The 14,955-nt window shown below is 35.1% G+C and overlaps 1 protein-coding gene across 2 annotated transcripts in view; it reads left to right on the top strand.

Annotated features, from left to right (window-relative positions):
- The window catches only part of LOC149547931 (Phosphoglycerate mutase family protein), a 245,922-nt gene extending 237,502 nt beyond the window's left edge, over positions 1 to 8,420 (top strand). The window contains exon 6 of one of the 2 annotated variants that reach the window (XM_089791971.1): positions 7,896 to 8,420. In XM_089791971.1, the coding sequence (XP_089648097.1) occupies positions 7,896 to 8,091 (196 nt within the window). In that variant the 3' untranslated portion in view covers positions 8,092 to 8,420. Of the gene's footprint in view, positions 1 to 1,601; positions 2,303 to 7,895 lie in introns of those variants that run through there. The other variant, XM_089791972.1, reaches the window with a different exon arrangement.
- Positions 8,421 to 14,955: the final 6,535 nt, after the last annotated feature.

Raw genomic sequence — 14,955 nt, 5'->3', positions numbered from 1 at the left:
GACACATACACATAGCAGTTTGATCTTCCAAGCATTCTCCTTCCCACGAATACATAGCAGAGATATTTTCAATCACACAAGATCGAGTATAGAGGACTAGACTTGCAGTAAACATTAGTGATATCTGCATCAATAAAATCTGAATACACATATTGTTTAAAAGATCATTCTTAGCATCTTGGAACTGTACTGTAAGTCTGATTCAAATCAAAAGAATTTGTAGAACTTTACAACTAGAACCATTGAACATTTAACATAGTAACATATTACATGCCCAATAGTAACATTCAAAAATCAAAATTCAAATTGAAATTCAAGTACCCATCCCAGTGGTGGCATGGTTGTAGAACGATGGACGTGGGGTGTTTGTTGCTGATATTCCTAGGGGGGATTATCCTACCATCACTGTGTTGTGTTGGTTCCCAAAACCACAGATTGAAAATCCAAGAGCTTGTCAATTCTCCAATAAGATTCCTCAATCAATTCTAGCCAATGAATGAGAATAACTTTGATTGCCCTGCACTTCAGCCTTTGCTACACCTAGGTAGGTAAACCTTCACTTCAAACCTAATCATTTGTTTCAAAGCTTTTCTATAGTGAATTTAAGCTTTGCAAGTTCTCCAATTGGCAAGGTCTTCAAACTCGATCAAAATCAAATTGAATGTTGAGTGCTTAAGTTGAATGTTTTGTATAATGTTTGTCATTAATGGATCTTATGCTTGTAAGAAGGAAGATATAGGTTTTCTGACTTCAAATATAAATCCAATAATACTTAAATGATTCAAAGGACTAGTGCCTGTGCTTATTCGAGCAACGTTAGTCAACTACAATGAAGATTACCACGTACAACTTTATAAAGTTCTGTGCACTTAAACTATAAGTAGTTTAATGATCAAGATGCGATGGATCAAGTACATATACGCAATTTTAAATTAGTCCATATTGTACTTTAACTCCTAAGGCAGGGAGACAAACTGGACATAGATACGGAAACAATTCAATATTTCACTATATCTATGATGATTGAGTTTTAAATGCCATAAATGACCCTATCCACTTATTTGACATTTTAATTGTTTATGGAATTTTAAAATAGATTATAAAGGATGAATCAACTGCAATTTAAATCTCCATACCTTAAATTTTATTTATCATTAAAATATTATATTTGAATGTTAACAAAGCCATATTTTTGCTTCTCATTCCTCCTTACAAGTGAATGTAAAATACTTTTCTTGTGCTTCCGAATATATCTTAGAATGTGTCTTCTTGTTCTTTTGACTTCCCCTATATATATATCGCTTAATAACAAGGGAATGTGACTTTTAAATTCAAGAATCACACCTTTTCAATAAAAAACTCATATTTCGCTAAATAAAATACATAGTTTCCAATAACTGATCCTTCGATCATCTCTGGTTTTTTGCTTGTACCTTTTTCTCTTTCAACTGCACCACATACTCGTATTATCATTTTGTATCTTAATAAATGATAGGATTAGTTCTATTTGAATATTTGACATGGTTTTTTTACCACCGTTCAATACTTGGATCTTCTATAATTGTTCCTGACGTTATTCCTGGTCGGTGTTTTCTGCGCAGTCTCCTTCAGGCTACTCTAATGTTGCATTCCTTCATCCTGTATGGACAGCGCTTCGAGATTTTTGGGTGTTCCCTGCATATCGTTGAAGAATCCTTACTATCTTTAACATTGGCAATTGGGTCTTCATCGTACAGAGATTTTTTAAATTTGTGTTCATACCGTCTATTATATTTTTGAGGGAGAGATTGATTGTCGTTCTGCCATAAAAGCCTTCTCTCTTTACCCTCTGCATACACCAAACTCTTGATGGTATTTGAATAAACAATTGGAATTTTTTTTTATCTTTACAAATTGCCATCTAAGTATTTTGCGAATGTTTTCCTCAAACATACTTTGGCAGACATCCTCTGTGGTATATCATATCAAGCGGAATAGGATTTCTCAGACTCGCTGAGAAATTTCTGATAGCAGACCTGGGCTTACATCTACCTCCAAACACCATATTTCATAAATGTTATTTCATTTTAATCACGACAAAGGAGCCAATGACAGATGCACGTTAAATTTTAGAATCGATGGTGAAAGACTCTTTTTGGGGTTTGAACATTCACAATAATTACCATGTTTAATACATAGCAGAGATGCAAAGGATATCATAGCTGGTGATTTAGTAGGCTGCGCACAACATTATTTTTTAATTTTTGCCGCTGTGTATGAAAATTAATGATTTCCACCTCTTATAATTGTTCATATATGTTAATTGTGTATTGATATCTATGGAATATGTTTAAGATATCATTGCTTCCTTTAGATGCTTATCAGCATCATTCCTTGCGTTTTATGGGCATTTAACTTTTATCAAACATTCCAAAACTTGAATGTCCCGCATTCTGTATGATATGTTATCTTGGAAATGAACTGAAAGGAAGAACTTGGTGTTCACAAAGCCATGGTTCAGAAATTTGTAGAGCTACAGCCATGTGTTTCGTATGCAGTCTTGTCCAATTTCTCAAATTCAGTCCACTCCCGACTTCGGGCCTATATCATATCTCATTGATCCGACTGGTAACATGAAGGCGACAACCTGTTTCTTCCTTGGAAATGAATATGGTGTCTTTATTCCATCTCAAAACACATCATCGACAACTCACAGACTTGACACCTCTACAACAATGCAAAGGATACAATATCCTCATGGAAAAGTTTCTGTCATGCAGCTCAGACGAAAATTCACAAATCTTCAACTCTCATATTCATATCAGTAATAGATTAATATGTGCTTGAGGATCATATTTACTTTTTATAATTTTCTGCTTTACCATTCTTTTCATCAATCATATTTCCACCAATCATATAGTATATTTCTTTTTATATATACCATTGTAAATAGTTGTCCTGTTTGAATAAACTTCATGTCACTATTCTGGAAGTATTCATCCGTATTTGACTCCATTCTTCCACTCTCCTCTGTAGCCTTTTACTTGTAACAAGCTTGTCATAGAAATGCATGGATCATTCCTTAGTTTGAAACCTTTGATCCATATGCTTTCATAGAAATGCATGAATTTTTCAATTAGGCTTTCCAACAAATCAGGATAATGAGACTTTAATAGAATGCTTATAATAAAGGATCAAAGAGGGAACTCAAATGGAGGCCAAATTTGTAAAAATTGGAGCTCCATTATGTTGCATTCATGACTATTTGTCATTGATGTGAACATACTAATGATTCTGTGAAGTCTGATAGAGCAATAGATAGAGATCGAGGTTGTGCAGTTTCAAGATTGAAGATGTGGATATGCACAGTTGAGGATATGTTTCATAGTGTCTTGATCATGTGGTTAAGCGCACATGAAGATATATGAAGACAATTGACAATTATTCAAGATTTATTGAAGATAGAGTTCTGGTAGAGTTCCTGAGAAGTAGTCAGTGTTGTTTTGATTATATCTCCTAACAAAGATAGAATCTAATTAAGTGCAGTTGTACAGAGGTAGAAGACATGACAATGATGTAGTGGTTGATCGCGATAAGCTTGAGGTTGCACATGTAAAGAATTGTAAAGACTGTGAGCCAACAGTATTATGAAATTGTGAAAAGATGTAATGTAATGTGTATTGTATTATCTTAATGTGGTCCTATATTAATTATAAATTGAGAAAGCCTCGAGGCTGACTCAATATTTAGTTTGAGGACATGGTATAGAGGAAAGTTATTTTCCTTGTGATAGAGTGTGTTGTGATTGGTTGTAAGTGAGGTTTATGTAATGGGAGTAGGCAAACTTGGATGCGAGATCCAGTGAACCTGATATTTATATCTTGAGATTAGATAAGTGTTTGGTAAGGATAAGGCACGGCAATTTGATAGAGATTGTATTTGGCAAAAAGAGGTTGTTGTGGACAGTTTCTTATTGGTATTATTTTGTGAAGGATATTACTAATATCAATTAGACATTGAGTTCGGCGATCTTGCCCTTGAAGCTGTTTGGACAGTGGGTCCTATTGACATGAAAGTTTGCTCCCCTACTTGAGGTATGACCTTCAAGTGACCTTGTGTAACATGGAAACAACCTCCAAGTGTGGGACTTGCACTCTAAGGCTAAATCTCTAGAGAAGGCCAGCTTCCTCACTATCAGGATGCACCTAAATTACTACTAGGAAGGAAAATGGACAAGGAGAAGTGAAAGAAATTGCAAAACGGAAAAGGGAGGTGATGCACCGAGATAGAATGTGATTTAAACTCTACCTGTAGATGCACCCAACATCAATAAAAGACACCCAAAGTCATGGATCTTGACTCTTATTCACCTTCTAAAGGCTCATATATAGGTTTAAACAAATGAAATGCTGCAAGGAAAGAGATATTCACATTACAACATTCATGAGCAGCTAGCACAGCATACAGATTCAAAAGATGGAACATAAACATTTAACACAAGGCAAAACATGCACAAGATAGTCAAATGACAAGAAGAGGAAAATAAGGGTTTCTATTAATGCAAGGCAAAACAAGAAATTTACAATCACAGGTCATAATGCTGCTGTAAAAGAACCAAAGAAGAACCCAAAAAAAGTATTTACAACTGCCTTTATAGATCAAGCATAACTCAGATTTAACTTGGAGTTCAAACCCCACAAGACTGGAGTTGACTTACAGAGAGCAACAATAAATGAATATCAGAGTGAGATCTGATCATGAAATACAATCTGTTGTAGAAGTGATAGGAAGAAACCAAAATCAATGCATCTAGCCATAAGAGAGATCAAATCCAAAAGATTTGATCATTACAATCAATAAAGAGGCATGGAGATGCATTGATGCCGTAGAACAAGGCCCAAAATGTCATTCTGCAATAAAGGAACAGTCCTTGTAATGTGTCATGGCCGTACCAAATGAATTAGTGCAGCTGTCAAAAAATGCGAGATGGGATAACAAGCAATGTTAACCTGCCACAAAATTATAGAATTGACCCACGTGGAATAAATTTGTCTGCCCCAAAAGGAGTCGTCAATGTAGATCTTCTTCTTGAAATGGATGACCTAGATGCTGTGAAAATCTCCCCAACCAGTGATTAAAACCCAACGATAGATGCAAATCTTCATTGTATCAAGCAGACGACCAAGATGCATCCAGAAATCCCCACAAGATGCATCTAGATTTGACGGCCATCGCATCTTCGCAAGAGCAAAAGGCAGCAATTCAAAAATGCGAGTCATCGGATCAAAAATAACTCTAGCAAAGAAGAATCCGCTATGTGGCATGAATATGAGGATTGACACGTTTTCCAACACACAGTGGAGGAGGTAGCAACAACTTCGCGATTTCGTAGAAGCAAGAAGGACACTTTCCAAAATAACGAATTTCGCTTTTTTGGAAAGGCAAAAAGGTAAGCCTTTCGAAATAGCAAAATTCACTATTTCGGAAAGAGCATAAAAGCGCCTCTCAAAAATGGCGAAAATGGTTCACAAAATATTAACCCCTACAGATGCACATGTTAATTCACAGCTCGGTGAATGAAGGAAATGAATCAACTCGACAAAGGAAGAAACTGAGTTCACTCCATTAAAGAACAAACCGATCCAGAACTAAGTCACTCGGGCGAAGAGTAAACCAAGCTAACTCGGTCAATGAAGAACCCAAACCAACTCAGTAAAAGAAGGAACCGGATAACACGAAATGTTAGCCGCCAACTTTTAGTGTGTTAACCCACAGCATAGGATCCAACCCATTGAAGATATCTCTGATCAGTTATTGATGATGGGTTGAATGGGGGGCAAAAATGGCCAATAGGTCCTTTTGTCGTTGGCACAGCTCCTCATAGGGATTCAAAGTCTCCTAACAAAGACTGATATGTACTGAATGTAATTCATTGACTCCTAACAGGGTCCATCCTCTTGCAAGGAATTTATATATTAGTACATCATTTTGTGGGTACCATCCCCACCGGGTTTTTCCCTCTAATCAAGGGTTTCCCTAGTTAACAAATCTGACGTTATTGTGTATGGTGATCTTGCTATAGTTGTTGCACTTATTGATTACATGTTTCAGATTTAATAAAGTTGATAAAAGTTGGTTTAATTGGATAACTAGTTCACTCCCCATCCCCCCCCCCCTCTCGGTTATCTTGGTGGACTTTACTTTCTAACAGGGTACTTGTGTACTCAAGTACTTGGTGCGGGGACATCTTGGGGATGGGTACTTCAAGGTTTGGGAGGGGAATGTGAGTCCTTGTGTTATACTGCTTTTAACTAGTATGAGGCCAAAGAATGAAGGTCTTGGATATAGTAAGAAAGATAGAACTGATATTGCAAGTATCGTAGGCTCATGCAAATTGGCTCAAAGAGTATAGTGTTTGCTTTATCACAAGGAAGAACATAAAGCATAAAAATATTGGGAATTTTCACCTTTTGTTCAACTTATGGGCAATCTATGAAAGATTTCGTGTAATTTGATTATGGATGGATTGATGGATTCAGATGGAAAAAAGTTGCAAGAATCCCTAAAATGTTGCACAGCCATAAATATTCTTATGTTGGACAAAATAACAAGTATGCAAGAATAAGTAATATTAATTGCAAAAGATAATTGTTGAACCTAAGAAGCTATAGTGTTGGCCGCAAAGATCATAGTTTTGATTGCAGAAAGCATTGTTGAGATACTTTAATATTGGTTGCAAACATCATTGAGTTTGTTGTGTTGATCATGGAGATTACATTACTATAGTTGTGAAAGATTTAATCGCAAACATTGTTAGTGAAATTGATCACAGTAATCATCGATATGAAATCTTTGATTGTGAGATTTTTGGAAACACTTCACTTTATTCATTGATATCTATGAAGGTTTCAGTCACAAAGGTCATATGAAATGTTTCACCTTCTTTTATTGATATTTGTGAAGGTTTTGTTTACACAAAGATCTGTGGAAACACTGAACTTTATTGATATCTTTGAAGGCTTTGATCGCAAAGATATTATGAAATGCTTCACCATTTTTATGTTGATTCCTATGATCTTTGGAAGTACTTCACCTTCCTTATGGATATACCCATGAAGGATGTCTTATTATGAATACTAATAGACAAAAGCAATCAAGGGTGTTCAAAACAAGAATAAAATTATGTATGTTTTGAAAGAGATAACATCAAATATTCTTCTTTTGTACACGGTTGCTAACAAACCTATTTGTTATAGGTGCCCCCCACCATATCTAGTTAAGCTGTGAGATAAAATAAAGTTTATAGGGGGTGTTAAAAATATAATTTAGGTTTTATCAATTGGCATTTTTTATGGAAGAGTCATATCTCTTCATACATGCACTTCTTTAAGGATCTATGGATCCATCTAATTGACATACAGAAAAAATAAATTTATGCTCATTAATATTTAACAGTTTTAGTACCTGTAGATGACACCATTTTAGTTTAATTCATGGCCGGATCAGGGAAGGAATATAATATTTTTTTACTAGTGATGGTTCTAGCTTGAGTAGTTTTGGTTCAATTCTGTTGGCCATATCTTGCACCTGCAATGTCTTTAGTCATTCTTTGGGCAGGCATAGGAGGACAATGCAGCCTGGTACTATTTACATCAGATGTTACTAGGTGGCTGGAAATTTGTCATTTTAGGCAGACAAACTTGTCATGACCTCCTTGATTGGGTCATCCAATTACTAACAACTACCATTACCTCTTGATTCAAGCTACAATAATAACTTATTCTCATTGGTTTAAAATAAAATGATTATAATTTTTGATCTACAGTGTAATTGTTTGCATTTTGTTTCTTCTATCTTCCAAGTCCCAAAGAAATAATAGACAATCTGATCATATTTCCTGTCATTGTGTTTTGCAGATATGGCATTCTTTTTGTTGCCCATGGTGACCCTCTACAAATTTTTCAAACAATTCTACATGCAACATTCCACAACCATCCTACAGAGAAGAATGGAATCTTAGAAATAGACTTGCCCGGAGTAATGACTCCTTCCATATTATCACAGCACCGAAAATTCTCTCTTCTTACTGGGGAACTTCGCCGAGTTATTTAAAGTTGTTTTTGTTATCAATAAAGTTCTTTCACATTTTTGGTGCCATCATTCATTAATTTAAAGCTTTTGAATACTCAACATATTCAGATGTATTATTGTGTGCTAAACATTGAAATGGGTTGACACCAAAGATGAAATTTATGCAGCTTATCTTGTTGCACTATCATGTTTTATATTTATTAAATTTATTGACAAATCCACATAACAAATGTTGTGAACATTGTTAATGCCATCTAAGAGTTCTGGGCAGGAAAAATTTGATGACTTATAGTGTATTTTGTTCCCCTATCCACGAATTCAATTGATCACTACTTTTCTTTGGTTTTAAACTTGCAATGCTGAATTTGGATATAGCATTCATTGTTCACAATCGCAAGGCATGCAGCTAAATGTTCTAATTTTAATTCTCACCAAGGAGAGTGCTATCAAAAATATTTGAACATATGTGGGCTTAGGAAACTAATATCTATTAATGCATTGTTTTATTGGAAGTGTCCGAGGACACTGATCTGTACCCTATTGTGCACGCTAGCAAAAGATGATGGAAATCCATGTAATATATAATGACTAACTTAATATTTTAATTCGCTTTATCAAGTCATAGCAGTTAAATGTTTTATTAAGTTATCCAGAGTTTAAAATTTGACTTGATTTACTGTATTGGTGATAGATTATTTAAGAAATAAGTTGACAAATTTTCTCTTTTCTGGAGTAATCATGTTGTTGAGCAGCAGCATAATGCAAGTAAATCTGTAATATAAAGACTCAAAGAGAAAACAAGGTATGATGTATTTGGCAACACATCCACTATATACTGTTAGAAAGTACACATCGCTTCACTATACAAGTATTTGTCTTTCTGCTGACCAAATGTTGCCTGGATCACTATATTACTTTCTGTAATTGGGCTTCATTTATTTAATCTTGAGATAATCTACAGACTTTAAATACAACAAAAGCTTGTAAACCTGATATCTCATATCCGGCACTTCTATAAGTAGATACATTACAAATTGGTGGATTAAATAGGATTTTCCTCATTTCCTTTTTCTTAAGCTTAGGCAACTTATTATTTAGGGAGCTTTTTTTTGTTTTGTTTGGGTAGTTTCTTGCTCACACGTTACCTATATAAGTAGGCCATTGTACATGGTAAAATATCCAGCAAGCAAGCAATCATTTCTTTGTGCATCTCATTCCCTTCTCTCATGGTGGTTGGTTGCCTCCTAGTGTGATCTTGAAGGATGCAGCTTCATGGTGAGTCCTTGTTATCTTCTGTATGATTTAGAGCAGGCTCTAGTGAGTTTTCAGCCTGCATTTGAGTCTTAGTTGCTTTGGAGTTTTTTTCGTGTGAGTTCATGCCCTGATTGTTTGCGAAGCGCATCAATCCACATGCTGTCTCTTATGTAAATATTTTGCTCAATCCAGCATTGTTCTGCAGTAAAATTATATTTGGCTCAATTTGGCCAAATTCATCTAAACGTAGAGATATGTTGTGGTGCTCTCTAGTTGTGGACTTAATTTGATTTGCATTTGATCATTGCTCCAACCATTTGTCTTCTTTTTGGTTTCCCTATCAAGCTCTTGTGCAGTTTGCCCTACTTGTGGCCTTGTTGGTGCTTTGTTGCAACAATATATATCTGTAGGCATGGCACCAAGGAATATCCCTAGCAGCCATTTGTCTCTCTGAGTCAGCAATAAATCTTGTATCCATGTTGTGGCGATAATCAAGTTAATTATTAGTTTTTTGAAACCAACGATAGTTTGTTCCTTTTTCCATCGATAAGGCTCCTCTCGGCCACCCTCTGGAATAATCCCAACAATAATTATTGAGCACAATATTTCTGGTGTAGGAGAACCAAGAAATAGAGTCCTCAAGGTGGTTAATATTGATGTTTTGTTTTGTTTTAGTGTTTTCCATTTAATAAGGCCTGAGAAGAACATTTTAGGAGTGTTGGAGCCTAAGTTTGGTCAATAGGGGAGTGGAAGTGTCTGGCTGCCAAAAAGAAATGTCAATGTTGCAAGTGTTGTTAAATTGGACAATGTGGAGTATGAAGGGTTTTGATTAAGGAAAACAGGCTTTAAAGGGCCCTGAAACCCAAACAAAATAAAGTATAGTCAACAACAATATGCTTAAGACTTCGAACAGAAGCATAAAGCAAAAAGTAAAATCATCTCCCTAAACACAGATATAAACAAAAATAAAGCCAGGGAGCGACAACAAAAGCCAGGACACCCCAAAGAAAGCCAGGGTGCTCAGGCGATATCTCTTAGCATTTCTGTTGCACTTATCTCTAGCTCCGATAGTTTGCCAGCCACCTCCTTCGTCTCTGGTAGATCTTGGTCAAAGACCAGGGTGTCCTTTCCAGTGCTAGATCTTGTCCACTTCCTAGAGCTTTCATCCAGGGTCCTATCTTTTATGCTATGGGTGGCAGGGTCCTCCCCTTGCTGATGCTTTGGTCATCTGTATAATTTATGAACCTCTTGATGTTCTTCTTGGCCTTAAGAATATTAGAGCCTTGTTCCATTATACTCTGCATAGAACTTTCCATCGCATTGACCCTGTTTTTAACTTCATCCATTCTGCTGTCCACGCTTAGTTCGTCTTCCGTAACCCTGTTCTTTAAGCTATATGTCTCCCCTTCATAGAGTGCTCACCCTATGAAGGGTCAATGTTGTTCAAAGTGGGAATGGTTGTAATTTGGAAGGTATTTAGTGGTTGTTGAGTATGAAGGGTCAATGTTGTACAAAGTGGGAATGGTTGCAATTTGAAAGGTATTTAGTGACTGTTGAGGATCTATTGAAGAAGGGTTTAAAAAGGCTCTATATGGTCGAGAAAAAGGTGAGTTGATGTTTTTATGAATTTTGAAGAAATAAAATTCTATTGAACTGCTAAATGCTTCCTCGTTATTTCTTGATTGGCATGCTCTGTACGACTCTTGTATGACGTGTGGTATGCTTGGAGAGATAAATAGCTACCTTTCATTTAGTTTCGGTTTGATTGAATTTCACTAAGTTTGGAGAAAGCTATGACACTTTTACCATGATGAATGAGGCACATAATATGACAAATTCACACATCAGAGAATTATTATGAAGCAATGGGATTGATTTGCTTTTATATTTTAAAATCCTCATTCTTCCACATCAAAGATTGCACCAGACCAAAAGAGGTGATTAACTTAAGGATCTTTTTGGTTCAATTAGTAAAATTAGAGTAATGCAGTTAGAAGTAGAGATGGCATCGCTTTCCATTGATATTTTTCCTTCTATTGAGACTATTTGGTTAAACTTAAATCCTTGCGTTCTCAATTCGTTGGGTGTGGAAAACATAAGATTGACAATGAATAATTGAAAGGTGTTTTTTTCTTGCCACTTCCTTATTGCCACATTGCAATCAAGTTGTTATGTTGTCCTTTAGGATTTTTTGTGAAAGGTTGACTAGGGTGTAGTCCAAAATTTGTGAAAACTATGTCATAGAGTCTCATGCATTAGTTGTTGTTACTCGTAAAGGAAAATGGAAGAAAAAAGAATAAACCCAACCCAAAAGCTAGTGAGTCTTCCAAATCAACCTCATCAAAAGAGTAATCTTAAAAAGGATTGAGAAAAATGTTTTTTTTTTGTAAGAAAGGCCATATTGAAAAACATTTTTACAAAAATGAAATCCATGACTTAAAGGAGTTACTCAAGGAACATAACATTTCAATTTCCTCATCTCATTCTACCAAACATGTGAATAGGGTGCACAAAGACACTTCTTCGAGTTACAAGGGAAAGGGTTGTGCCTTTATCACAAATCATGCATTTGAAAATAGTGGTTAGGTCCTTGATTGAGGAGCATTAGAACACAATGCCACTTCACTAGACTATGTTAGTTCTAGGTTCTCTTTGTGATCCACCATATGATCAAATCTTGACAACATGCAATCAATTTGTGACTGTTGTTTCAATAGGTGATATTATGTTGGAATATTGACCAATGTTTTTCATGTTCCTGAGATTCCATATATATATTTCAGTTTATTAACTTACATAGGAGGGAAAAACTCGATTTTACCTTAAGAGAATGATGATCTCATTGTAGTAGGTATGGCTAATCATCTACACAAGGAGTATACCTTTGATTTCATTAATGGGCCTTATATTACCCTAACTTCATTTAGTGTTAGGAGTAAATCAATGCCACTTAATGGGTATGTTAATCTAATTTAGATTCTCTCATTATCTGCAACACAAAAGGATAGTCAACATGGATTCCAAGATTTCAACCCAACATGACTTCATCGCTTCTTCTAATTTTTGGTTTTAGGATGGTTTTATTGCAATTCCATCTAACTTGGCGTCACATTCTGCTTCAGATTTGGGAGATGTAATTGAGAGGATTTATCTCCTCTTTAATGATAGTTTAAGCACATTTCTTGTCACATAACATTTGTTTTTGGAGATTAATATTATATTCTCCCATTATCTGCAACAACAAAAGGATAGTCAACATGGATTCTGAGATTTCAACCCAACATGACTTTGTTGTTTCTTCTAATTTTTGGTTTTAGAATGGTTTTATTGCAATTCCATCTAACTTGGCTTCACATTCTGCTTCAGATTTGGGAGATATAAGAGGATTTATCTCCTCTTTGATGATAGTTTAAGCACATTTTTGTCACATCACATTTGTCTTTGGAGATTGATATTGAAGGGTTTCCATCTTCATTTAATTTCACATTTCTTAGTTGATTTTGATAATGGATGTGTGATGAATTGATTGCTCTTCCAAAAGACATTTAATTAGTTTTATGAGATTTCTATTTGAAGATTTCCTTCCTCATTTCAAATGGACATGGAGTAGCTACTTTTATCATCTGGTGGATTTATTCCTTTGGATGAGAAGATGTGTTGCATGTAGGCATTGAATCATTTTTTGTTGGTAAACATTCATCATCAACATTGGAGATTCTTTCTAATTTCTTTCTTTTCTCTCTTTTGAATAAGACTTGTCTCGCACTTGGTTTTCTCCTTTTCTTTGCTTGTAAGAAATTTCTATACATTTACAATATACATGGTTACCTAAAATGTTTGTGTAGCAAGGATACATGTTTTAGTTTTCCTATCTTGCATTATAATAGTTGTCCTTAAGTGGGTCATATCTGAAGACTAATATTCCAAGGATTTGAAGACCTTACTAATTATCACAATTGTTAGTCTATGATCTCCACAAAAATAAAATGCTTAGTGTGGTTAATAGAGAGACTATCATAACAACAACATTGGAGTTGTGATTATTTCATTCTGTTGGCATTCACCATATGACACTTGGAACATGATTCAACACCATTGTTGTGGAACACTTTACACACTTGTGAAGCCAATGGCATATATCGATGTCAACTTGCACGCACGCACACCCGCCTACACTCACGCTCGCTCGCTCGCTCACTAGCTAGCTATATCAATGTCAACTTGTATACACACACACACACACACATAATGATATACTACAATGTGTCCAAGAAAGAAACCACTTTCATCCATCTTAGTAAAAAATGAATCTTCCTTTTCATTTTTGCACGTTGGATATCAAAGATTGTCTTATCTTTGAAAGTAAAAATGGATTTCTTGATTATATCCTCCAATTCTTCCAACATGTCTACATCCACTTTCATGAAGAGATTTGGATTACGGATTTCCTTTTCACTATTAATACTATAAATTGCGTTCTCTAGACCTTGTAGAATGTTTTCTTTAAAGATCTTTCTGCACAAGCTAATTAGTAGGTCCTTCCTAAAATCTCCCAAAACCATGTATGCCACCAATGAGCCCTTAATGTCCCCATTCTAGTTATAGATGAAGCTATAATGAAAATGAAGCTCCCCAATTACCAATTCTACAACCCTTTGTGTAATAACATTCATCAGTTTAAGGATACAATTCCAACGTTTAGGGTGAACTTTCCCCCTATATCCCATTTGCCTCGACTTGGAAACATGAAAGATACAAACATTGGTTTCCATGTCTATTTGAAGAGAAAGAATGATACCCACATAAGAAAAAACTCATTTCTCTAAATTACCACTGAACTCTCTTGAATGCCTTTTAATGATGACAAAAGAGGGGCACTTAAAATAGAGCACAACAAATCATCCCAAGATTTGTAATTATGATATGTCAAAGGTGGTCAAAGATTTTCATGAGAAGAAAAGCGATCATCTTGTTTGTAATATCTAGAAGTGCTAATTAAATCAATTCACTAACTTTAATGTGTAAGGTTATGTTCCCTTGTGTAGTTAGGTGAAGTTGATAACCAACTAATAGTAAAAGGTTTTTAATGAGAATATTTCTTTAATGTTATTACCATACACTCCTTTATTTGCTAATGAATTCGCTAGGGAATTTCCCTCCCTATAGATATGTGAAACTTTGTAATGTTGAAAATGTTTTGACAAATCTATTACTAAAGCAATCTTAGAGTTGAGCTTTCAATTAGGTGTATGACCTTTCCTAACTATATTTACCACAATTTGTGAATCCCCTTATATTTCTAAATTCTAAATACCAAGATTTAAACACATTCTTAAATCCTCTATTTTTGAGTTTTAAAGGATTGCCTGTAGATGTAATAGCACTACCTCTTTGACGTGTACTTTCCAAATGGATGCCATCTCTCTTATATTAGATGAAATATGGATAAACTTGTCTATTCATGGGGCATGTCTATTCATTAGTATTTAATATAATAGTTTTTTAATTTAACACAAACACATATATTTGTGTGTGTGTGTGTGTGTGTGTGTGTGTGTGTGTGTGTGTTATCCAACTGAAACTACACTAACATTAACACTCCCTCTTAGTTAGGGAGGATAAACATGGGAA

The sequence above is a fragment of the Cupressus sempervirens genome, chromosome 7, assembly GCF_028749045.1.
Source record: "Cupressus sempervirens isolate cs-2001-9-10 chromosome 7, ASM2874904v1, whole genome shotgun sequence".
Classification (NCBI taxonomy): domain Eukaryota; kingdom Viridiplantae; phylum Streptophyta; class Pinopsida; order Cupressales; family Cupressaceae; genus Cupressus; species Cupressus sempervirens.
Note: the sequence above shows the minus strand (reverse complement) of the source record. Positions and strands in the feature narration are given on the sequence as shown.